At 36.6% G+C, this 27,920-nt stretch overlaps 1 protein-coding gene across 1 annotated transcript; it reads right to left on the reverse strand.

Moving 5' to 3' along the window:
- Positions 1–391: 391 nt before the first annotated feature.
- On the reverse strand, positions 392–22,586 carry ALX1 (ALX homeobox 1). Its single transcript, XM_003405239.4, has 4 exons — positions 22,238–22,586; positions 19,056–19,360; positions 15,961–16,089; positions 392–815 (listed from the first exon to the last, which is right to left on the reverse strand). The coding sequence occupies exons 1-4, from the start codon at positions 22,461–22,463 to the stop codon at positions 495–497; spliced, it is 981 nt and encodes a 326-aa protein (XP_003405287.1). The 5' UTR covers positions 22,464–22,586; the 3' UTR covers positions 392–494.
- Positions 22,587–27,920: the final 5,334 nt, after the last annotated feature.

A 27,920-nucleotide genomic window follows, 5' to 3' on the forward strand; every position in this document is an offset into this window, starting at 1 on the left:
ATCTCCAAGCCAGAGAGAGGAGACATGGCAGTTAACTCCCCAAAACACCCAGCTTCAATATTTACCTGCCAGCTTTGGTATCTTGACATTTTTCCCAGCGCATTTCCTCCTTTATCAGGTATTATTTTACAAGGGATTTCTTGTTATACCAAACTAACATAAATCAATCTATAACAGAGAAATTTGTTTAATACATTTATTCTTTTAAGTTGCGTGATCATATTTCATCGACTCGTACAATAGGAAAAAAAAAAAACCTTAATACTAAAACAGAGTTTGTGGAGACTGGTGCACGGTAAACCTATTTAGTCTTTTCAGAGGTTCATTCTTAAATTTTAATGTTAAATAATAACAACTATTTATTTAAGCTGGTCTCACTGTATATCTTGACCTTTAGCAATTCCACACACAGCAGCTTATTGTGGTATCCTTTAAATATGAGAAACAAGAATGTTTTACTTTGCTTCAAACGAAAAATAAAAGGGTACTGTATGTTACATGGCCCATGAAATATTGGCGGTGTGCTCCTTGGCTTTCATTCGAAGGACTGCAATACTGGAAGACCTCCTTTCAAATTCTGGCTTTGTTTCAAATGCGTGTCCATTGGTTGCCCCGGTAAGAAGAGAGTCAGTGAAAAAATTGTTGAGGGGCACGTGGCTGAACTGGTTCTGGTGGTTTGAAAACCCTGTGTAACTGGAATCTGTCCGAGGCGAGTGAGAATAAGGTGTCATACAGGAGGAGGTGTCACGTGGTAACATGCATGAAGTAACCACAGAGCCACCACTTGCATTTCCTGCCCACAAATTGTTCTGAATCTGGAACACATAAAACAACAAACATTACATTTACATGTTCTCACTTTTGTTCTCTTACTTTGGCTAAATTGTATTTACTAAATTTTGTTAACGATTCAAATGTTTGCCCCTATTGGGTGGTCTGTAATTACTCTAAATACATAAAACAATGACTGAAAAATAGTTATTTGAAAGGTTCTTCCATTTTGTTATACTTTAATAGGTCACAAAAAAACCACATACTTGACCACATAAAATACTCTCAAAACATGTCAGTCTCTTCAGTATTCTTTTTACAGTCATGATTTTTTTTTTTTTTTAATGAATCTCTATTCAGTCATGATTCATGACCAATTCATGTGCTTAGAAAACTGGTTTAAAGTATGGTTTTAAGTTTAAAGGCAGTTTTCATCTTTCTAAACAAAATGACACAATTACTTTTTTTTTTTTTAAGTCCTGAAGTTGGAGGCTTGGTGTGGCAGTTTTTGTTGGAAGCCACTGCTGACATTAAGCTATTTGCTACATGAAGATATTTTTGATCAAACTCATTTTAGAAAATTTTTGCTTTCTTTTTTTTTTTTGGTCCTATAATTTTGAGTAAATAGATACTTGATTTTAACACATATATGTATACATGCAGATATAACAGATATATATATATATATATTTTTTCCAACTTTATTCTAAAACTGATTGTCTGGTGTGGTTGAAACAGAAGTGTGACATGTAAGACAAACTGAAAATTCTAAAGCATGGAGCATTATCAAATAATGGCAGTACACTAGGAAGATGTGCAAATATTTAGCAAAGAATGGCATATGAGTATAATTCAAGGAAAATATACAAAATTGAAAACTTTGGGCTATCATTTGTGATCAAGAAATTCATATTTCATATTTTTAAATCTCCACAGAAAAAAAATTAAAGTGATATTACCAACACACATTTATCTGAAGCTATTACCATGTAAAAGAAACACTAAATGGAATTTCCACAATATGAATTTTAAATAGAAAGCATTTTAGGCAAGCTATTTAAACAAGGAGAAGAAAAGAACAGTGATCACATGCATTACTGGGAAGGACAGGGAAAATCCTGACAAACAGCTAGAAAATAAAAAAGGAAAATGCTGCCCAGTACATAGCAAGGCAGAGATGAAGGCTTAGAAGATGAAATAAACACATTTTATGCCTTTTTGCTACATTATAACAGGTTTGAGGGCAAACACAACAACAATGAATGTGTTTGTATCAGGCTTTTCTTTGTAAGGCAGGGTAGTAAGAGAGGAAGACTCAAGAGGGGAACAATCAATGATTTCTTATATTTATTTTTATGTCAAGATTCTAGGCTACTGCACATAACCTTAGGTGTAGTCTTAAAATACCAAGCGTAAAGTATACTTGCCATGACAACTTATGTTCAGTTAATAGCAGAAAATATGCTAAACAATCTTCTAGAACAGTTACACTACCAGAGTAACTGGTAGAGGAGTTACTCTGTTACTTGAGAAAGGACCATTTAACCAGTTTCAAAACATAAGAGAAAAACCTGAACAGCTAATTTCATCCTTTAGGTAGGGCTTCACAGATTGACAAGATGCTCATTTCAGTGTTGTTTTTAAAACGGTTCTTTATATATTTATAAGCGGCCTTAAGTCTGTTAAATCTGTGATCTATACATAATAATTTGCATCTTTAAGTAATCCTTTATTAATCTTTAAATCTTCACTGGTTGTGTTTTAATTTTGGCTTATTCTACTATATGCATTACAGTTTAGACAAAAATAATGATCGGAGCCAGTGATGGCTAAGTTATGTATCTCAAACCAACCAGGGGCGCTGTTAACATCATTACTCTATCAGGCTAGCTCTTCTAACTTGATCTTGGTGATTCTCCCCTGACAGTCAATCAAATGTTGTGCTACACAGTAAAAACCAGTCACATGTCTGACAAAAGCACTTTCAGGAAATGAAAAGTGAACCTGACTGCTTATTTTTGAAAAATAAATTCCAGGTAAAATAGTGGTAAAGAAGAGTATTTGCATTTTCTGCTTGCTAAAGGATTTCTCAATTTATAAATGGTGTTGCTAGAATGTATTATTAAAATCATCTACTCATGTTCCAGATACATACAAATATATGTATTTTATTAAAATGCAGAAGATCTGTTTTCAAATAATAAATTCGTTCACTATAACATCAGGATAAAGAAATGAATTTTTCTTCTCTGTCAAGAAAAATCATCATTTTTAATAAATAGTAACTAGATCGTACATAAGCACATAGAGGCAAAAATGAATCTTGGACGTATATGCAGATAATGCGGGAAACAGAATTGTAAAGACACGTGGCCAAAAAAAGAAAACAAAGGCAATGGAGGTAATTCATGAATGTACATTAAGCAACAATTTCTCCCTAAAGGAATTAATATTAATCTAATTGCTAACCGAAAGAATTTCCTAGTTTCCATGACACAGAGAAATGCTTTTATTTTGATCAAAACTTATTTGGATATGATCAAGCAGAATAAATTTATTACTTTGAGTGAAAGAATTTCTAACATGTTGAAATGTTTCTGAACAGAACAGATTGGTAAAGCAAGTTAGTACAGCAGTATTAGGCTTGACAAGATAGCCAAATCTATTGAAGACTTCGCCATTTATTCCCACGGATAGAGATATACACTTCAGACAATTTTATTGATCTATCCTGTTTCCATGATGTATATCTGTGTCTCTATTCCCCTCTCCCTCTTTCTCCCTTCTTTTTTTCTTCTTCCGTTTTTAACATTCTGGCATATCTTTATTGGACTTTAGGGACATAGCTGGTTTTCTATGTCAAAAGTTTAGGTGCAAATCATTAAAAAAAAAAAAAAAATCCCCAGCGAATTGCAGTTTTACATCCTCTGAAGTACCCCCTCTGGATGTTTATGGTTCTGATGATGATCAAGATCATGTTCACGATAGATAACTGTTACTGGTTAATTACCACCATCAGGCATTGTATTAAATGTATTACTAATATACTTACTAATTTCAGTACACTAAACGGTGTGTGCTTTTACTATCCCCATTTTATAGAAGGCAAAACTATACAACAGAGAGTTTAAAAACTTTACCCAAGATTGCGTAACTCCAATACCAAAAACAAAGCAAATCCATTGCTGTCGAGTTGATTCCAGCTCATAGTGACCCTCTAGGATGAGAAGAACTGCCCCAGAGGGCTTCCAAGGCCATAATCTTTATGGAAGCATACTATCTTTCTACTGCAGACCAGCTAGTGGGTTTGAACCGCTGACCTTTCAGTTAGCAGGCAATCACTTAACCACTGCACCACCAGGGCTCCTTGTAACTCCAGTGAGGAGGGTTAGTTAAATCTGAATCCAGGAAACCTTTACAAGGGCTATAACAACATAAAACCCAGTTTTATGAGTCAAAATATCTTATTGTTCATAATCCTAACTTTGTGGGGGTTCATAGGCTTCACTTTTTATAACCCATGATTATTGTTCACGACTGTTTCCTTATCTTCAGCCCAATATACTACATGATAAACCCTTAATACAGTTTATTAAATGACTGAAAAATCTCTGTGAAATTTGGACTGATCCATCTTTAGGTGCAGCCAAAAATTTATGGTCAACTTAGAATAATATCTCTAGATTCTATTTTGTGATTTGAACTCTAGAGTCTCCATACCATATAATCTTAATAGAAAGCATGAAAATTACATTCCTATACCTTGCTAACTGTATTTACCTAGGTAGTTTTTTTTTTTTTTTTTTTTCTATTAAATACTTATTCTCCATCATAGGTGTTTCTCCTTGGAGATTCTAATTAAGCATGGGGTATGACTCAGTGCATCTGTCTTAAAATATTAAAATAATGATATCAGTAATAATAAAATACATATGCAATTTTGAAAAGCAACTAGAATTAACAATTACTATAGGGTCGCTATGAGTCAGAATCGACCCGACGGCAGTGGGCTTGGTTTGGTTTTGAGTACTGAAACCTAATTTCTTTACAAATGAGAAAGTCCCTCGTACACCTTCAGTTGTACCCCTAAGAGATGCTTACTTCCTCTCATAAGAAACTCACCTGCTTGACAGTCTATTTCCTCTTGGGGAGCTCAGTAAAAGTGAACTATGATCTTTCTGTACTAGTATGCTTCTATTTATGTTCCTTAAAATGACACAGAAAAAGTTTAATCCCTCTTACATGTGAAAATTTTCAAATGATCTTAGGCAATCATTACACCATCCCCAAGTCTCTCTCTCATCTCCAGCTAAGTATCTCCAGTCCTTTTAAGCATTCCACATACGACATGTTTTCCAGACTCTGCACCAATCTGGTCATGCTTCTCTAAATATACTAACACTGTCAATACCCTTCACCCTTATCAATATACGGTATCTACAGTAAAATATAATCGACATGTGGTCTGATCACTATAGGGAAACCCTGGCAGGTACCATCTTTGTTCTGAATCATCTACTTCTGTTAACACTTGAAGGCAGTAATCGATTAAACGACCAAGTTGTTTGAGTGTCTGGTTGGCTAAGTCTACTACTATCTAGGTGAGCTCATTCTATTGCACCTCCACACCTCCACCAATTCTGCTTTTATCTAGGTATTGATTTTAAACCTTTGTGCTTGGCATCTACAAATTATATTGTCTAAAGCTGCATACTACCTATTTGTCAACAGGGAAGCTAGGCAACATTTCTCTCTCTGGCTTATTAAAAGAAGCATTATATTTGCTGTTAAATTCTGGAATGAAAGAATGCATTTTTTTTTTTCCTAAGTAGGATAACTAGTCTTCTTTTTTGGACTATTTCCCAGACCCCTACAATCACAGTGCCCAGCACCAAATGATATCTTGGGTATTTTTGTAGGCTTCTAACACAGTAATAATATTCAAGGACCTCCTAACCAGGAACAACATTATTATATAATGTCCACATCCTTCTTTCCTGTGTTAAATAAAAAAAAAAAATTGCCTGCCTTTACATTTTTCCTTCTTTGCTGTGTTTAAAAGAAGTGGAGAACCTAAAGCGCATTAGCATGATGTTTTAATGTGCTTCGGAACATTTTTTAAAAGTTCTAGGGGTATGTTCAAAGCATACCCAGCTACCAACTGCCTCCCATTAACACGAATGGAAGTTCAGCTAACTTACTACACTCTACTTTGAACATTTGCCCCTTAATGTTTTCCTAATCAAATAAAAAGTTAACAATTATTCTATGACTTTGGAATTCTGGAGTAAAGTTATTTTCTTTCTGATTCTTTCCAAGCTGAAACTAAGTTCATTTAACATTAATTTTTCTTCCAAGGAATTAAAAGCAATAGATTTAGGGTCCCCACAAGTCAGGGGCCGACTTAAGGACTGCTAACAACAACAACATTTATGTATATATTAAGTCCTCTTTACTGTGGAAATATATTTGTTGTGAATTAAAGTAATATGGTAAACCATGGATGTGAAATTATCTCATTTATGTTAGAAACTTGATATAAATATATTCTTTGTAACCAAAACTACAAAGAAAATTTTAGTATGTTAAACCTGGTGTGTATTTCTAATGTATTTGCTGATTTGATTATTGTAATTTTTAATATTTTTAAAGAAAGCTTTTAAAAGAAAAATAAATTTCTCAGTCTTCGACTTAACTGCAAAAGTAGTTTTGTGTGGAAAAAAAAAATAGTTTCACAATAGTATTACATATTCTGTGGTCCTACTGATAATGTATTTAGGAGACAACGGCCTAGGAAATTTAATCTGAATTCAATAGAAACACTGAACAACATGAAATTACATAAGTAGGCCCCTTCCCTTAGTTGTACAGCACCTCCAAACCTAACTAATTAAATTATGCTTTTCTACTGAAATCAGTTTATTTAACCCTATTCTTCTATATACAGATTGCTCCTACCTCCCACCATCAACATCCAAATACACACCCATACCATATACACACATACATTCATCACACACATATACACACTTTTAACACACACACACACACACACCACTCACATCACATGCCCACACACTTCCTTGCAGCAGTTAACGCTTGCTTTAAGACAGAGATCAGGGTTTCACAAAGAGGTACTGTGATGATGTTACAGTAATAGTTTTTCCGCATTAAAATCCAAGTTTACTTTGGTTTTTCATCTTTGACAAAATGTTGACATTCACTGACTACTCTGTATATTATTCAATACTTAACTATACAGATTTATTAGCACATTATCACTACATAATTTAATTTACCAGAATTTTTTATAGGATCTCTTTTTAAAAAATGCAAACATCGCTTTCTTCAAAAGCAGTTGAATGTTTTAAAGAGACCCATTACATACTTTACTAGCATATCCCTTCGTTTAAAATTTAGGGTGATAAAATATTAATAAGAATCATATGCTAAATTACAGATATTTTTAGCTGCTGACCAACTTTATTTTTTTAAGGTCCCATTAATTTTTCACATTACTATATCAGTAAGTTATGGGCAGGCAAAAAGAGTAAAATTGTTTAAATAGTGAATCTGCTATCAGTGAGTAAGACACACTGATCCACCTGGGAAAAAACGACTTGAATTAAGCAATAAAAAGAGCAATCTGAGATTGAAATAAGAAATATATTTTTTATCAGTCCTCATTTATTGTACCTAATTTTCACCTAAAAAAATTGAATATGATACACAAAATATTAAGATTTATAAGAATCACTTTACATTTCGAAAACTTCAAAGGTATATTTTTCTTATACATATTATAAAACTGAAGTGAAAAGAAATTATTTATTCAACAGAAAAGGAACATCTATTAATTACTGCTTCCTTGATTTTTAATAAAATTTCATCTTAGAAATGTGTACAGGCATTTGGAACAAGGAAGAATGCCTTCTCCATTAAAGAAGAAAATCACTACTAGATGTAACAGTTGTATGAGACAGATAATCTGAGGAAAAAAACTGCTTTATGGAAAAATAAGAGTGTATATCTTTTGTTCGTGCAAAAATTAAAAGCCCCAAGTCTCATAAAAATGTTAATATCATCATGACATCAGATAAATGTGTTTAAATTTTGTATTATTCAAATAAGATTTGAAAATGCTCTAAGCCAAAGGGCATTTTTTTAAATTTTTCTTTGTTGAATACATTCTTCAATTTTACAGTAATTACAATTATTAAAAAGAAGATTTACAAGAAATCTCACCATTTATGTCTCTAAATAAAACTTTCCAAATCAACTTATTTAAGGGGGGAATAAAACAACAACATCTAGCAGTTCCTATTTTATTATTATCAAGCAACAATGATGATATTGAGTATTTTCCAATCATCTGCACACTATATCCTTGCATTTCAGTACATGCATGATAGCTATCGCTGATTCACCAGGACCTGATTCATATTAACAGCACAATGCCCTATTAAGGCAAAATTCACAATAGTAAGAAACTAAGATGAAAATATGAATTAAGTTTTCTTTGGGTATAAATAACATCACTCAAATAGGTAAATAATTTGCACAGAGTATTTTTAATCTTAGAGATTCCCTCTTGTAGTCATATATAAACTCCTGAGTATAGCCATCACCATATTCATCTTCTATTTCTACTAACTACACAGTTGGAATTTTATTTTTGCAATTTTAAGATCAACTGTAAGTTTATGTAAAGTTTTATATATCTAATACTCTATGACTTAAAAGACATAGAAACATCAGATTTAGCCAATATGACAAACATATATAAATGTTATATATATATGCACACATCCATATTAAATATGCATTATACCTATTTATATAAACTTTGTATATACTTTATATATTTAATTAAATCAGCAGCTTTAACAATTATAAAAACATAAGTATATTTATTTGAGTAATATTAGCCCATCTCACTATATTTTTCCCATGGCTTTAAATATTTGTGTTTTATAATCAGTGAGAAACTGTGCAACATCAATATGACTTGTTGACCTAACTATGGTGACATTTTTGTCCAGCTATAAATCATAACAGAAATTTTACTGTATGACCATTCCACTGGTTGTTTTACAGACATGGTAACATTCATTACACAATGCATCAAGTACATCTATAGTATTAACATTTTTTAAAGATGTTAATTTGTGTGCTTCAAATACTTGTAAAAAATAGAAATAAGAGACAAAAATGTGACAAAACCCACTGCCACTGAGTCAATACCAACTCATAGAGACCCAATAGGGTTTCGAAGGCTGTAAATCCCTACGGAAGCAGATCATGACATCTTTCTCCCGCAGAGCCTCTGGTACTTTTGAACCACTGATCTTTCCGGTTAGCATTCCATCACTTTTAACCACTGTGCCACCAGGGCTTCTAAAAAATGTGGTAATTTCTCCAAAGGTAAAAACTGCTCCAGATGCCTTTAAATTGCCAAATCATGGTGGTTGAAGGAAACAAGGATTCCATATTCCTTATTAGCTTAAATAAAGGTAAACTTTAAGACTGGTACAGAAACTGGTGATGGAAAGAAGGGCATGATGAACAATATATTCGATAATCACTGTATTATAGACATTTTTAAAAATCATTTAAAAACTTGTATGATTACAATGTTTAGAATAGAATTTGCTAAACAAAAACTGTTACACAACTCTAATCTGTGTTTTTCATTGCTCCAAACCAAAAAAAATACCTAACCCACTGGTGTCACGTCAATTCCAACTCAAAGCAACCCTACAGGACAGAGTAGAACCGCCCCGTAGAGTTTCCAAGGAGCGCCTGGTGGATCTGAACTGCCAACCTCTCGGTTAGCAGCCGTAGCACACAACCACTATGCCACCAGGGTTTCACTGATGATAAGTTACTTTTAACTTGAACCCAATTCTTGGTATGTTCAAATTCCAAGGAGCATATACTTATAAAATCATCAACAAAGCAACAGAAAATAAGATACTTTGTGTCATTTTGTATATTTGGTAAACAAAAATTCAGTTACGATTCTCACTGGATACTAAGTAAAAACTCATTCAAAATTTTGATGGGAAAAAACTTCAGCACTGTTTTTGAAAATTTTAATGATAATCTTTTCTTCATGAGAAAATAATTCCAGGGGTTTTAAATACACTCAAACTTTCCTAAAGTTGCCATATTTGGCAGTCCTAATTTAAAGAGGAAAGTATATTTAACTGAATTTGATTTTTCCCTAGTTATAAGGACTAAGACATATCCTTAAATAGTAAATCTACTCAGATTGGATTAGCTTAAATGCTACAACACAAAACACTACTCAAACCATTTAGCTATCTCTCTACTATAGAACAAAATTAATAATGACTAATGGCTATGAAAAAATTGTTACTATTTATTCAGCACTCATTATGTACTGGGTAATGGCCTTTTTTTTTAATGGCCTAAGTGCTTTGCATATATTATTTTATTTAATCCTCACAAATATCATATGAACTGTTATCTCTATTTTACAAGTAAGGAGAAATGTTCTTAGAAGGTAGTTCATTTGCCAAAGGTCCGAAAGCTATTAAGTGTCAGAATCAGAATTTGAATCCACAACTCCCTGACCATGAAGAACATAGCCATTTCATGACTCTCTGGTGCTCCTCAAACCCCAAGATTCAACTCCATAGGTTGTAAACACAGTGCTTTACCATTTGAAAATCAATTTCATCCTCGCAATAACAAAAAAAATTCATCATACTCACCCATATCAACACCCCAACAAAAACACCTCCATTTTATAACTAGAGAATCTGGGGATCAAAGAAGTCAAGGGACTTAATGAAAGTTATTCAGCTAGGAAATGGTAAAAATGATAGTAATATAGATCAAACTTAAAACCAAACCAAAAAACTCATTTCCACTGAGCCGATTCCAACTCCAAGTGACCCTATATTACAGAGTAGAACTTTCCCGTTGGGTTTCCAAGGCTATAATCTTTACAGAAGCAGACTGCTGTATCTTTCTCCCACAGGGCAGCTGGTGGGTTCAAACCACTGACCTTTCGGCTAGCAGCCAAGTGCTTAGCCACTCCGCCACCAGGGCTCCTTAAGCCAAACCTAGTGGCCTGAAGATAATGTTTCTTGTAAGAATGAAGGCTGGATGTAATCATCCAGGAGATGTTTATACCTTACTATAAAATATTTTATTCACTAAAATAATCGTTTTTAAAACTCTTTAGTTTCGCTACAAGTTAGTATCTAATGTCACTAGATCCCTGCTTGCTTATTAAGCTTGAGTAAAAATTATTTAGGAGTCTGGTTTGGGGGGTCTAGTTTGTACCAAGAAGCGTTTGGGGAATTCAGTGAGACAGAACCGACTCAACGGCAACAGATATCGGAATCCACTAGACAGCAACTAAAACATAACATCAATATTTGTAATCATAAAGCAGGGAATTTTGTCTGTTTGGATCACTCATGTATCCCTAGTGCCTAACAGTTCCTGGAAAATACTGATTGGGTAAAATGTAAATAACTCTGGAAAAAAAAAAATAAGCTGAAAAGGATCTTTCTAGTCTGTCCCTTTTAGAGTGAAGGATATTGAGATCTAAAGAGGAAACATTAATTGCCTAAGACCACAGAGTCGGTTAATAGCAGATTCAGAAACTTGCTGTTTTAGTGAAAATGGATTAATTTTTGTTTTATAATGTATTCCTGAATAAATATTTAAAGGAAGCACTCCTTTTATTCACATCTCTTTTGTGTAATTTGTTTAATGCTGTGGTGATACAAAGATGAGTGAGAACTGGATCACCTTTTTAAATACTACTTTATAATGTAAATGTAAATGGGGAGGCAGACATTTTCTACAACCCACCACGGTGTAAGCAAGAAAGAGCTGTGCTGATTGAGGACAGACTGATTCAGAGGAGAGTTTCTGAAGGAGATAAGCTTTAGGTGACAAGAGAATTTGAGACAGAGGGAACACATTCAGCACAAGTAGATTGTGTTTAAAAACATCACATATTAAAGAACATTAAATAGTTTCACTTGGCTAAACGGTTTTTTTTTTTTTTAAACGGTAGTGTTGCCAGATGACAACTGATGCTGTAAGCCAAAATAAAAGACTTCAAAAAAGAAGATACCATGTTTCAGGGTTTTAAAGTATATTACTACGGACATAATAAATCTTCACAATGTATCATTTATATTGAAATAACACAACTCTCACTTCCTACTCTGCTACAGAATATGATTGGGCTTAAGAAAAACAGTATTTTAAATCAGTCTAAGAAGAGAGTAGATTTTTTCAATGCTTTGTATCATTGTTTTATAAATTAAAAGATAAAGAAGAATCTTTATAAAGTGATGTGATGTTTTAGAGTCAAAATTGAACTGTTTCATTTCTCAGTGATGGTTTCAGAGAAACGCTGCATAAAGAGCACTGGACTCCTTAACTCAGAAAGCCTGAGATCGAATTAAATGAGTTAATGGCTATAATCAGGAAGTACAGTGCCTAGCTTAAAATAATCTCTCAAATGCTAGTTTTTATTTTACCATCACAGTTTAGTTACTATAGTGTAATGAACACCAGTTGAAACAAGGTATTTAGAAGAATTTTTTTTAAATAGTCATTACTATTTATACATAAAAAAACATATTATATATTAATATATAAATTTATGCTGGGTAAGATTATTATCTACACTGAGCAGGTTTGAGGGGATTTCTAAACTATCTCTGCTTTTCATGTATTTCTGTGTATGCTTTCGCTCTCCTGCCAAACTATTAATTCTTTATTTCTGTCCTGCCTCCAATATTTTCTAGTTTCTAACTATTTTATAATTAATTTTTTTCTATAATTGGTAACAGTAACCAAATTCAATGCCCTATTGAATTAAGTTGTTGGATCCTATTTCAGTTCCTATTTTCCTATCAGAAATTTATAATTTCAAAAGCCTCATGATAAAAAAGAAGTTTCCTTTAGGCTGAAACTTGGGAGACATAATCTTGGCATGATTTTTTTTTTTTTCTTTTTAAACAAAGGAAAAAATTTTCAAGTCAGCCACATTTTTTTTTTTTAAGTTAAAATGGAATTTTCCTGTGGCTTTATTCAATATTTGCAGTGGGAAGAAACACTTGATTTCAGAACTTTTCGCAACCAATCCTTAAAAGATTTACCAATGGAGAAATGTACTATGGCTTTTAGAGCATTGCTTTTAATTATTGTTAATGCAAAGCACTGTCAAAACTAACTTCAACATATGTTTTGCACGCTGTCATATGTAAATAATGAGGTGGTATATGCAACACACAAATTATGGAGAAATCACAGGGAGAATTAGTACAAAATTCTCTATTTGTGAGAAAAAGTTTAAAATTTATCCTTTGTTAGAGTGAAAAAAAAAAGAAAGCTGCTGTCAAATGTGTAATTTGTACCTTTCTCTTTCCCGCTTTAGCTATCGGAGTTCCTCATTCTGCTAACCAATAATATCTAAAGCTTTAAGGCACAATAACACAATGGCAAGATAACCTTAGAGGAAAAAGAGGGGTATGACGTATTAATCCCTCACATAGAGTTTCATGGGCGCCAGGCACTATTTTAAATGCTTTATGCTATAGTGAAAAAGAAAGAGTCGTCAGACATAAGGCAGACAACAGCAAGGAACAGAGAAGTGGAAAACAGAAACAGGGTTTAAAAGAAAAGTAATAAAGATTGAAAGAAAACGATGTAAAAAAAAAAAAAAGATAAAGTATTACAGAGTAAACTCACGATTCATAGTTAAAGTCTGTTTGAAAAGGGTTCATAATTCACAGCTGTATTATTTGCAAAGTCATTAACTACCAAGTAGCTCAAAATTATGTAAATTATATTCAGTCTCAATTATATTTTTCTATAGGGTCGCTATGAGTCAGAATTCACTCGATGGCAATGGGTTTTTCATTGTTATTTCACTGGTTGTGAGTAAATTTCCAGTTTCTTTGAACTAAACTACAGGCTCGAATAGTGCAGCTCCAGCCGTATGCTCTTGATAGTAATTCATCAATCATTCAAAAAATATTCACTGGAAGAGACAGTGTATTGTGAGGTTAAGATCTTGCACGTGGGAGCCAGATGGCCTGCGGTGAAATTGGAACTTCACAACTACTGAAACTGAATAAATACCACCTCTCCATGCCTCAGTCTCCTCATCTGGGAAATGGGAACAATTAATAACACCTACCTCATAAGGTTGTTATGAGGATTAAATGAGTCAATATACAGTAACCTGCTTAGAACAATGCTGGGAGCCTGAAGGGGTATGGTACTACTGCCGATATTCCCGGGACCATGGCCGGCACTATGAAGGCACAGCAGTCCCCACTGTCATGGATCTTATAGCCTACAGAGGAAACATTTTCATGTTACTTTGTTTAGAAGCAAACTAGGGCACTAAAAATATTTAGTGAATTGAATTTCATTAGCCCCATGATGATTAACCAGAAGTAAAAGTAAGGAGATAAAAATCTTCTTACAGCAGGTTGTTGTTGTCATTAGGCACTGTCGAGTTGGCTCTGACTCATAACAACCCTATGTACATAGAACGAAACACTGCCTGATCCTGTATCATCCTCACAATCGTTGCTATATTTGAGCCCACTGTTGCAGCCACTGTGTCAATCCATCTAGTTGAGGGTCTTCCTCTTTTTTTCAATTACCCTCTACTCTCACAGCAGGTGTGGGGCATTTATTCAATAGGCACCCATAACTGTTTTCCTAGCAAACTTCTGTGGAAAGACTTAGCTGCAATGACCCTTTATAGACTGCCGTCTAAGGAACTATTTGTGTGATCTTGGACCAATTCCTTAACTCAACTGGGTCTAGTTACCTCATTTTCAAAATGGAGAGCTTGAACAAGCTGATCCATAGGGCTCTTTTTAACATATAACATTATACATATTATTACATTACACATAATGAATTTGGTGAATTTATCTCAAAAAGAGAAATTGCCAAGACAGGTTTTCAAGGACCATAAAAGGTAAAAGAACACACGAGGCTAGCACAAAATCAAAGAACTGAATTCACGCTCCCAGGATATGAATTTACAGTTGACAGAAATAAATATCCTTAAGGTTGGAACTTAAATGGTCTAGTCACAAAACAATCAAGGTATTAACCATCAAGCACAGGATTATTTTTCTCCAGCATATGTGTTCCATATATGTTTTCAAAGTGGTCTCTTACAATGCATATCATTGAGCAATAAGAAATAAAATGACAGCCTGCTCAACAGCTCAAGTTCACCCAGAGGTACCTCAGAAGTAAGGCCTGGCTATCTATTTCTGAAACATCAAAACCATAGAAAACACTGTGGAGCACAGCTTAACTCTCTCAAGCACAGGGTAGCCATGAGTCAGAATAGACTCTACGCAAGCGGTTGTTACATCACACTTTCTACATGTTCCTTTAATGTGTATCAAATACACTTTTGAATATCATTATTCAGGGTTAGAAAAAATATTCAGTTACAAAAAGAAACGCATTATATTTACTTACATCACAAAGTATGAAAGGGAAAAATACTCTTCTAAAAATCATATAAAATATTAGAATAAAGAGAATATACTTTTTGAAATGAGGTAAGAGAGTGCCTACTATGAAAAGGAGGTATTTCTTAAAAGTGAGAAATTTTAAAATATATGTGTCTATATCTGTGTTTTAAGTCATAAAATTTTAAATGTATCCTTGAGATAATGAGCACTTTCAAATAAATCCAAAATGACAACAAAGAAAAATAGAGATATTTTTATGTCTAACTGAAGGTTTCACTGGCCACTTTTGATGCTAGGTTATGGTTATGGTTCATAAAACAATAGCCACAGATATAGTATGCCAGGCAATGCTTTCTTTATCTTTAAAAGTTAGCAAAGGGAAGAGAGTCCAAATAATTAAAATGTAGAGTAACTGAAGATATACTACTTAATAAAATTTGTAACAAGATCCAAAGGGAATAGACCCTGAAATATTTTTAAGTGTATGGCTCTGAAAGAAAATAATAATAAAATAACTTAGTAAAACAAAAATCTAAAAAACAAGGAAAAGGTTCTCTGGAGGTTAAAATTTTCATTCTGAACTGTATTAGATATAATAAAGCCTATGCTAACCCTTTTACGGATATACAAACCCCATCTACTTTTCTCCGTCAATATTCTGTGTAGTGTACCATACCTGTGGGTAGCTGTCAGTCCTTGGCAAAACTGATATATCATAGGTGGCAGCAAAATGGCTTTTGGCTTGTTGTATTTGGCCATAACGTTCTCTTTTTCTCCACTTGGCCCTTCGATTTTGAAACCAAACCTAATTTTTTTAAAAGAGTAGAATTTTAGCTAATGGATAGCCGATAAAGGAAATGTGGTGTTAAAAGACTTCAAATCAGAAAGTCAACAAAATTACTTAGAAAGGAACTTCTTTATCTCAGAAAAGGCTTCACAGGTTTTACTTTCTCTCGTATCCAGATACGATAAATGATGTGCCCATCAGGCAACGTAATTTAATAGAAAGAGCCAAGAGACATTCAGTAAACTTATTTAATATGTCTGAGCCTGAGTTTTCTCATTTATCAAAAATGAAAAGGAATTCGATTATACGATCTTGATGACTCCCTGTATCTCCAAAACACGGTGGATAACCCTCCTCTAAGAGAATGCTGTGAATCTGGGAGACATTTATAGTTTTTAAGTTTCGGGTTATCAACTCAGCTAATCTAAACAAATTAACATCTAGGTCAGGGGAAAAATTATATACATACATACATACATATATATCTTTAAAACGCATCACAAAAAGAAGATTCTTCTGGATTCTTCCCATACTTTGGTATCTTATAAAATGTTCATCATAAAGATTACATCAGAAACATGGGAGTAGGGGAAATATCATGATTATTTCGAAACAAGAAAACATTAGGATTACATATTGTGTTGAGTATGATAAGGTGCAGGTAAAATGAAATCATCTAAAGTGGAACTTATGGGTTTAAAACATAACAAAGGTGCTAATTACGTAAATTACACCACCTTTATCTTCTTCTCTGGGAAATGCTTAGCTGTCTTCACAATCATTCCTCCAATTTACAACTCTTACAGGTAATATAAATAATAAAAAAATAGGATCAATATAACAAGTACCAAGAAAGCCTGTGAGTTAGTGTGGTTATTAAGTTGTCTTCCACAATTTGTCTAGTTACATAGTAGACATATTTATCATAACAACTATCTTCTTCAGAGAGTTAAATATTCTTTAATTCACACTTGTAGATCTCCAAAATCTTCATTTTAATATTTTAATGTGTTAAAGGAAGATATAGAATATTATATTCCCTATACATAATTTGATACTTTTTGTGTGGAAATTATATAAGCAGCTTTGAGGAAGCTCTTTAATCTTCTTTACAGAATTATGTTCAGAATATAAAATATTTAATAAAGAAACTGGAAATCAAGTATAAAATGTAAATTGTAAAAAATCTGTCATTAAAATTTACTTGAAATGTTCACGTCTTCATATGGAATTCTAATCTATTTCTTTCCCCTCACAGTATGGCGACATATTAATGTTCAGGTTGATGTTTAAACACATATTGCAAATTTAAGATGGAGCTTTGAAGAATTTTTAGCAATCAAAACAAGGCAAAGATAACTACCTGCTCAGCATAGTTACTTAGCACACTGTTCGTAAATGTGTATCATCCATGTTCCCAGGGCTCAAGGCAACAACAATAAAACAAAACATATTTTCCTGCTGCCTCCACCAACAGGCACCAGAGTACATTAATGGAACTTAGTAAGAAGCTGTTTTTCTCGTTGACAAAAAGGCCTTGACAATCTCCTCAAAATGGGTGCCAATTATCACACTTATGTGAAAAGCAGGAAAGAGAACAACCTGAGTAAATTAGGTTCAGGTTGGCTCTCTGTGCATGTTCCTAAGACAAAAATTAATCAGCACTTGATGAAATGTTAAGGGGAAAACAAGCAATGTGCACAGCTGATCGCTTGGTACATAAACATATTTTTCTATGGTTATGAGTATAACTAATTTAAATCTATGAACACAAGACCAAAAACACATGCAGGACTCGCATTAATATGTGACAATTCTAAAAATCTTCGTTAGCATCAACTTTTTATATATTTACTTCCTGAACTAAGATAAAGTAACCATTTGCCTCCACAAACTAAAGCAAAAATCTGCGGCTTGTTATCCCTGCACTGCCAGATGTTGTCTTTAATGATGTAAGTGCCTTACAATGGCTTAATCTTGAGAAGGAATACCATTACTTCACTCAGAACAAAATTTTTCACTGTATTTTCAATTCTCTATTGAAGTAGTTTACAGGAATTGCAAAATTCAGTATTAAAATTTTAAAAAGCACAAAGGAAAAGTCCATTCTCCTGAGTTACTGTTACACTTTAAACTCAGTTATTACTTGGGAACTAATAGTTAAATAATATCAAACCTAGTAAAAATAAAATAAGGGCAAGAGGTAGAATTTTACCCAGTTGTGATTTTCCTTTTTCAAATTATTAAAGAATTTAAATATAATAAGTCATTCAATCTGATAATTTCTGAGTACATTTTACAAATACAATTAAGTTATTTATAATAAAATTATTTTAAGATCATTATTCCTACTGCCTCTGCAAAATTCATATAATTTATCTAAATTTAAGGAATTATAATGAAATAGCACATAGTGGCAACTAAGTAGTGGGGTGAGGAAGCTGTAAATAAGCCATCTGATCTTTCTTAAATTACATAAAGTGAAAATAGATTACGGTAAATGTAAGAATTAGGAGTTTGTGGGATTGTTTCATTTTGTTCTTTGTTTTATTACAACTCAAACCTAATAAAAATATAGAATTATGGATTGTTATAGAATAATTTACAAAACACATAGTGTAGAACTTAAAAAGAACCTCAATGGGTGATAAAACATCAATAACTAAACAGGCAACTATGATTCTGATTTTCACTCTTTAAAAATGATTTTCTAAAATCAGGGATATGTCATTATCATATTCTGCTCTCTTTAAATAATTGTTCATTTTTATGCCTTTGGAATTACTCATGGGTTCTTTTGTTTTATGCTTTTGTGTGAGTTGTCAAATCCTTTGCCAGTGAAAAGAAATTTCAGTAGACCTACGTGCATAAAGCATATTGTTATAATCCTTAGTCCTAGAATCAGTTTCTTCCTTTGTGGCAAACTGCAATTATTTAATTATTCTAGAGTTATTCCTCCCCCGAGACCTCCATTTGTCTCCTACCTGGACTCTGGCCTCAGTGAGCTCTGTCCTCAGAGCAAGCTGCTCTCTGACATACACATCCGGGTAATGGGTTTTCTGAAAGACCTTCTCCAGTTCCTCCAGCTGCAAGCTGGTGAAGGTGGTTCGGTGTCTCCGTTTCTTACTGCTGGATACGTTGCTGTCACATTTATCCCCAAGTTCATCCAGTTCTCCCTTCTCTGGCATCCCTTTCACAGGAGACATTCTGAGACTGTTACAGTTGTCTATGGCTCTATTCAGTTCCGTGTGAAGAGGCTGTCCTTCGACTTTAGTGATTCCATAGTTTACTGTACCCAGAGGGGAAAAACAATCGTTCTCAGGATTATGAAACATCACCATGGAGAAATTAAGTTGACGTAATTTAGAGAATTAGGAAAGCAGACTGTTAATGTTTGCTGTGCCAATATTAATTCATTATCACATTAAAAAACCCATTAGGTACAATTATTATTTCACTGTAGTATAGGTTAAAAATCATTAAAATACATTTACATAGAACTCATATAATTTGCCCAAATTCGCAGTTCTATCTTATAGAGTTAATATAAGGATTATGCATGTAATTTATAATTAAAATAATGTAGTCAAATTGAAAGATACTCTAGACTTAAACAAAAATGTAAGTAATCATGATTTTTGAAAAGTGACCCAAATTTAATGACATTCATTTAGCCACAGAAGACAAAAATAGCTCACTAAAGATATCCAATTTTTAAATAGTATCTGAAAACAAATTCCAAAATCTACTCAAAAGCAATCTTACCCCTCCATACAGACTGACGATGTGGTGTATGTCCACTACATTTTGAATATTTTGAGTATATATTTATGTCCATGTTTTTAAATCTTTTAAAAAGTAATCGTATAAGAAATGAATTTCATACCAGTTTCTAGAAGTGCTTTCTACAGAAAAGAGTTAAGATTTAAGTAGGTTTCTTTAGCTTAAAAATTCATCTTGGATCTCTATCTAAATGTCATATTTCCGCTTAACTCACGAAACGTCGTTTAGGATGGAAAGCTTTATTTTCCCTCCAGTAAAGTACAGAAATTCAAACATCTAAAAAACGCCACAATTGATGGCATCTGGCATTCTGTTAAGGGGTGTTTTAATTTCAGTAATTTCCTTCAGATTTGATTGCATGCTTGCAGTATGATATAAAACAAAAATGTGTCCTGTAATGCCACGAGCGCGCTCGCGTGCACACGCACACGCGCGCACGCACGCGCGCACAGACACACACCATGCAAGCAAAATGGATGCGTATAATAACATGGGAGGCATTTTTTAAAAAGTAAATAAAGTCAATTCAGCCAGGACCATAATTTCCAGTGGAATGTCATCCTTTTTTTAGTTTATTTTTCTTTTTTAATTATCCCCCATATTGTATTTTTACAACTGCGTTAGTCGTTATAAAAACTATTCAAGTTTAATGCCTATGTAACTTAAATTCCTGTTTTAGTGTAAGCCAACAGTCTTCATGCAAAGGAAGATGCTATGTATAACTAAATATAGAGGCATGCCAGATTGAAAATACGGTTTTGTCTTCGTGGGCAGAAGTAAAGAGGGAACTCCGGCAATTAGCCCCGGGATGGGGGGAGGGGAAGCAGCGGTAAGGCTAAGGGCATCTCATCAGAAAGACACGATCTTAAATTAAGCAGGCTGCTGCCTATATTCTTCTTACTTAATTCCTCGTTAATATTCATCCTAACAGTGTGATGTTCGTTTAAAAGTTGAGAAAGTATCAAAAATCATATTGAATCATCTATTTCTCTTCTTACATTGGATTTCCGACAATTTAAAATATTATAATTGAGTTCAATCCAGCAGTCAACATAGGACATTACAGAATCGTTTTTTTTTAAAAAAAAAAAAACCTGTCATTTGAATTAATTTTATGCATACATTCAAAATTCCAAACAATAACGATACTGCAGTCTCAAATACAGCCAGCAAGCCAAAAATTCAGGGTATTAAAGATAAAAATTGATTACCCGACTTTCTAAATAAATTATTGAAACGATTTAGCTGATTGTTTTCTCTACCATTTGCGCCTTTTTGATTTATCCTTGCAAGTGAAAAATTACTTGCAACGTTAATAAATAAAATGCAAAGGATAGCTTTAAATTTTGTGTACAAAATATTTATAAAATTATCCAAGAGTCCATCCATTCCTTGCCAGGCTTTGAACCTTCATTAAAATAGGGAGCAGGAGGCTTGTTGTAAATATTTCACACTTAATTCGTTTGTTATTTTAAAGCAACCCACTCCTTACAGATTAACTGTGGAATATATACAATGATAAGGAAAAGTCCTCTTGGAACTGTAAACTTGCTTTAGCTGTCGCGATCTGAAATAATGGGTTTGTATTGGGTTACAAGATACAAAAGACAGATGGTTTGTTTTGATAACATTTTGACTTTGAGATACTTAGACATTCAAAGTTGAAGATTTCACCCAGGAGCATTCCGAAAGACTACTTAGGTGACTTTTAACGTGCAGTTAGAAAAATAGACAATGCTGAATTCAGGAGTGAGTGATTATATGCGGGATTCTTTGCCGGAAGCTATTTAGTGATTTGGCATTTAACAAAAATTTACGTTGAGTTCTAGTGCAAAAGCAAAGGAGCAAAACTCAAATTCATACAAGCTAATCTAACAATCCCCCAACTTCAGAAAGAAAAAAGATCACCAAGTCTGGGAACATTAAAAAAAAAGGGGGGGGGTCACCGAAAGGAGCTCAAAGTTTCCTAACTCCTGACGACAGTGACGTTCACTAACGAGCTGTGATCGATTTCAGCTCCGCCCGCCCCGGCAGCGAGCCTAGCAGAGGAAGCGCTCTGTCTTGACTCAATTACGCTTTACTTAATGCCCTATCAGTTTACGCCCAGGTCCAGGATAGAGGGACGCCTGGACTCCTAAGAGGACGAGACCCAGTAGCGAAAAAGAGAACCGCGCGGAGGCGAGTCAGCGTCGGATCCTTCGTTTGCCCGGAGCGGCCGGAACATCGCTTCCCAAAATGCGCACCGTTTCACTGCCTTTCTCTGCCCTCCACCTCTCTCGCTCCCCCTTTCCTTACTTCCTCCCTCCAGCCTGTCCAGAACCGTCCCGTACTTCGAGTTTGCTGAAAGTTTGCCGCGGCTCCGGCTAGGGCGCTGGCGACTCACCGCTGCTGTCCTGACAGGGCGAGGTCCTCTCCAAGCGCACGTGATGCTCGGCGCGGGGCAACGGCCCGAAGGCCTGCACACATTTGCCCGCCGACGCTTTGCCGTAAAAGGACTCATTGTCCAGCGTCTCCATAACGTGCTCCAACGCGCCTCCTGCGCCCAAGTAAAAGTCACTGTTTTTACTCGGCGGGCTCTTGAGGGCAAACTTCTCGCTCAGAAACTCCATAATCCTGGAAGGCTACTGCGGAGTTCCCCGGGAGCCGAGGCTGGAGAGCGCTGGGGGAGGAAGCGAGTGGGCGGGAGGAGGGAGGGCCGGAGAGGAGGAAAGGGGAAGCAAGCGCTGCGGCGCCGAGAGCTGCCCGGCTCCGAGCCCTTTAATATGTCACGGCTGGAAAGGGGGCACCCGAAGTTGCTTTTATATCTTGAAACTCAGCTGGGCTCCTCGGGAAACCTCCCAGTTCTAATGAATATGAAAATAGGCAGGCGACTAACTCCACCCCGGGTCCCCCTCCGCCCCCACCCTACCCCCACCTTCCCCACTTACCCGGGCAGGGCGCGTCCAGGCCTAGGTTAGACAGACAGACAGCTCCATTTCAGACAAATACCAGAAGGGACGAGGCCTCAACACCCAGAAACATATTCGCCGCGACAGTCAACTGGCACTTCGGAAGAGCTTGGTGAGATCACGAAACAGTTAACCCTCCACTCCCCGCTTTCTGCGCCATCCGGCCTCCCGCCTGGCACCCCGTTGTCCCCACCCCGCCCCCAGGCCAGCCACTCACTACCAGAAAGATTGAGAGGCGTCTTAAGAACTTGAAAGGAAGTATTGCTCCAAAGGTCTTTTATTTCATCCGTAAATCGTTTACGTGAAGATCCACATTAATCCGAAGCTCAAAAAGCCGGATACATTGGCAGCTATTAACTAGGAGTGCTGTGGTAGAGGGGCTGCTTCTACTTCGAACGCGCAGGAACTCGGCGTCCTGGCGCGCTCTGCGCTTCACAAGGCCCTGGCCTTTCCTTTCTCTCTGGAATGCGGGGCGTGTGGACGTGGTGGCGGTGGGTGAGAGAGGGAAGCCGGGAAAAGAGGCACTGAAACGACTGACACCAATACCAACCTATTTCCCCACCCTCCTCCCACCCCTCCCCTTCGTCCAGGATTTTATCATTACATGCAGATTATTTTAAGAAAGCCCGTTAGGAAACGTGCCTCCAAAGGAACCTTAATCTGGGCCAGAGGAGAGGCTTGTCTAGGCCATTAGGAAATTTATGAGGAAGAGGAGGAAGGACTTAAGCGTGGTTTTTTAAAAATATTATTTTTAAAGAGTCGCGGGAGAGTTATTTGAAAAAGGCGTGCGGGGAACGAATGACGCGTGCGCGCGCGGGGGTGGACGCTCTCGCGGGGCAGTGTCCCAGGTGCTGGTAGAGTCCAGCCTCTCCTTCCCCCTGTGGGCATCTTAGGGCGGGCGGGGTGCTGGCCGCTCCATCAGGGCAGGACAGCACCGCAGGGTTGAAAGTTCTGTGTGGCTTTAGGCCGGACTCTGGCTTCCGAGGAGCTCACCGTGTCTGAGGCAAAAATGCCCTTAGTGCCTTGTGCATGAAAAGACCATTTGCAACAGGCCTCTAAAACTGGCAGCTTTGATGAATTGTCCCCACAAGTCGGGGGCAAGGTTGCGCCTTGTCAGGGACGTCTCTCCGCTCGTGGGTCCTCACAGACTTTCTCGTCACAGGCCCTTCAGCGCCTGTCGCGTCTCCCGAGACCAGCCTGGCAGCTAGGCCACGGTCTTGGACGCGCAGGGAGTGGCAAAGGCTTGTAGGACCAGTGAAGCTAAGCCCAAATCTGGAGGGAATCGGGTGGGTCCGGTGATTTCCATCCTCTTCGGAGGTCTTGGCTGACCCAAGCCTCATTGGCGAGACTGTCTTCGTGCCCGGGCCAGGCCGCAGCCCAGCAGCAACAAACCAGGAACGCTGCGCCCTCCAAGCTGCTCTTAAGCCTTGCCCTAGAAGCAGAATCTTCCCTGAACACCCAGGTCGAGCTGGTCAGACCTCCGGCGGACGTGCCGGGAGCAGCCTCTTCAGCCGCCCGGCGGACGGCCCACCGGGGCTGTTCTCCCGAGGAGGGGCGCAAAATCCATTCACGTGGCACCGGGCTCTCTGTGGCCTTGAGAGCACTCACCTTCTGGCGAGTTGACAGCATTTTCCGATTAAATAGTTTGTGCTGATACTATTACACTGCGTCCCGAGCAATCTAGCCAGTACCCACAGCGAATTGTTAAATCTCAGGGGGGCGTCCTCAAAGGAAAACGTTGGGGGATCTCGCACCAGGAGAAAGCCAGGCTGCCCCTAGTGCGGGAACTCCATGCTGGGGTTTCTCATCTTTATGCAGCGGTTCTCCGACCCGGGCCACAGAAAAGGTCCAGGAAGCGCGTGAGAGATGGTGCCCTGTCGCACTGCAACCCTGCCTAAGGCGGAGGAGCAGTTGTATGCTTCCTGGACCACTTTCTAGGAGGTTCCTGGGCCGCCCCTGTCGGAACGTTGGGTGTGGTTCGGTTATTTTCGACACTCTCCTTTCTTCCTCTGCTCCTTTTTACTTTCAAATGTTCTGATATCTAGAGAAACGGTCGTTTAATATGTTTCTAAAATTCACAGCAGCAAAATCAACGCCTATTGCTAACTTGAGGAAATAGTTATGTTGTAGAGCTCTGTCAGTTCATGCATAAGTACGCGTCTTAAGCCCTCTAATTTCCCTGAAAAACATTCTGTGTCTTTTAAATGAAAGATGTACGATGCAGGCTGTAGAGTGTGTTTCTACAGATAGAGGTCCGGCTCATAGAGGGAACTACAGGGGAGCTGCGGACAACAGCTGCCTAGTAAATCCGTTTCCACTCTGCACTCCAAACTCACTTTTGATGGTAGCGGTGGGAGGGATGGGATGCAAGCTGTCGCCAACTTCAGTTAATATCGCTTGGAGCCTCCTGGAAATGCAAATATATTATACGGAATCCTGTGTGACTTGGGACATGTAACCACACGTGCCCATAAAGAGGAACAGCTAATGGCAAACTCCCATAAGGAATGCTTAATCTGCAGTTTTTGGCAAGAAGCTGGGTCTCTGGTTGCCAAGAGCTGCATTAAATGGATTTTGAGAGGTTGAGATGGAGTTTATTCTAATGACAGAATTCTAGTCATTTGAGCATTAGTAATAAATTTATAATAATACTAATTAAAACAATAATAATAAAATAATTTCGAGTAGTCATAAGGAGGGAGGAGAAATCATATTGGAGGTGTTTTCACCCTGCCTGAGAGCTACCTGGGCTTTTTCTGTCCGATGCTTTGGGCATAACCTTCTTGGAAATTGACCATAGCACTTTGATAAATGCTCTCAGTTATTCTCCCAATATCCGACGTGGTTTCTACTTGCTCAGCAGGCTTTGAAAACCTGGTTCTTACCCCCACCCCCATTCCAACCCTTTCCAATTCTTTCTAGTCGGCTTGGACTGGGCCTCGGGGGCTGGTGTTCTGAGGGGCTACCGGCCAGGAAAAAAACAGCTAGTTTATTAAGCCAGGTTCTAACTGGGATTTTATCTGAGCAGGCTCAACCCATCCCCTCAGGCTTTCCTTCTGTTGTCTCTGCCACCTTTCTATTTTGCCCCTGATAGTACTGTTCATCTCTTTAGTACTGTTCATCTCTTTGAACACTAGAATTCTAAAACCAGGATTCAGCTCTCCTTGGTTCATTTCAGTAAAGAAATCAACCCAGAATAATGCTGTTGCCTCTTGTTTTTCATTTGCTTCCTTCAGATCTGAACTTTCCCCATGGGTATCAACACTGGAAATGGTGAGAGTGAGGTGAGGATGGGTTGAGAGAGGGACGGAAGAGGGGATCCACCAATTTCTTTCAAAGCCTAACAAAATTTAGGACATCCTGGGATTCCAGCTCCTTCAGACCTCTGGGCACTGTATAGCAGTTGCCGCTTCTTCACATCTCCTGGGTGGGGCTGAGGCGCGGTGTCTGTGGACTGCATCAGGGAGGAACATGCAGAGTCAAGGAAGCAAAAATATGAGGGTTAACAAGACCCATTTTGGGTTTAAATCGCAGCCTTGTTGATTTAAACAGTTTTCTTCTCTAGTATTTGAGATATTTTGGAGTTAACTAGAGTAGTCCTCAGGCATTATCAGAGGCAAACAAAGTGGAAAGGCTATTTTGTGAACATGAATCTCTTGCTCCAATTTGAAATGACACCTAACTTTCCTGCACCCAGTTTGTTAGTTTCTTTGTTTTTTACTAAGTACCAACTCCCCAGAACACAGTGGTTTGAGGTGTTTTTAAACATGTCCTTTAATTCGTTCCCTTTAGAGCATAGAACTAATTTCGTAAGTTAAAACTACCAGAAAAGTCCGCTCAGTCCCTAGGTAGTGCTTTATTAGAAAGTAAAGTTCCAGTAAGAGATTGAGGAATTGCCAGCCCTTCTAAGGCAGTTTGACTTAAAAAAAAAAATTCTCACAGACTAAAAGTTGCCTTCCATGTCCCCCCCCCCCAATATTTTTCAGGAAAAGAAAAATATTTCTATGTGCATACATCAGAATAGTAGAAGCCTTGTGTAGACAATTCTACTTCCTCTCTTTCTCAACCTATTGAAAGAAGTAGTGACAGTTACATAGTAATAGTGGGGATGTTAAGGTAGGATAGCAAGAATTTTAGGCTTTGCACATTCTTTTTGCAGGGAAAATTTGAAGCATGTTACTAAATAAAGCTAGGAAAAAAAAGTGCATGCTCAATCGGAAGAACTGTGCCAAATGCAGAAAAGCTAGGGTATGGAGAAAGGGGGGTTGAGAGAGGCTGGAGTAAAGGGAAACTCTCATGAAAAAGTACTAAAATAATTGAATGTCATGTAACATGGCAAGAAGCCAGATGGCCTCATGTTTGTGTGTGCTCTGCTGCTGTTTTCCTTCCCTGGCTTCATCTTCAGCCTTCCCAAAGCTCTACAGACAAAACAGATAAAGAAATATATTTTGCATTAAAGCAGTTCAAGTATTTTCATCAAAGTAAAAATATATTCACAGGCAAATGCTTTTATTTAAAATGTATGGCCCAATCCATCATCTAGTCTAGAAAACACACCTACAGACTAATATATTACTTTGTCATATTTTGAAGCTTCTGCCTTGTGAAAAATAATTACTTGAATGTTAATCAACCCTGTCAGTCTTACAAATGTGCTGTAACAAAGCTGCCAAACAATATAGGTTACATATTTCTGTGGTTTCAGTAACAATATAAAGATTTTGGTGTTTCAGAAATACGTGAGTTTTCAAAAATCTATGCTTGGTTTTTAATTTCAGCTTGTTCCAGTACTAGCCTTTCACACAGTTCCCCTTTTCTTAAAAGAAAAATTGATTTGACTTCTCTCCTAAATGATCCAATTTTAATGTAAAAATCTAAGATAACTTCCCTATGCACAAATATTTCCACTTATCTATAACATGTATTTGCTTACCTTTATTATAGAAATTCATTTATTATTATAGAAATTGTTTACAGTTACTATAAATTATTTTATTTCAAATATAATCATACTTCAATCATAATCAATCACCTTTATCTTTTTCTATGGCTATCATCATTGCTCCAGAAAGTTATGAATACAATAAAATAAAAGACCCATTAGGCTAGAGTTCTATA

The sequence above is a fragment of the Loxodonta africana genome, chromosome 4, assembly GCF_030014295.1.
Source record: "Loxodonta africana isolate mLoxAfr1 chromosome 4, mLoxAfr1.hap2, whole genome shotgun sequence".
In the NCBI taxonomy this organism is placed as follows: Eukaryota; Metazoa; Chordata; class Mammalia; order Proboscidea; family Elephantidae; genus Loxodonta; species Loxodonta africana.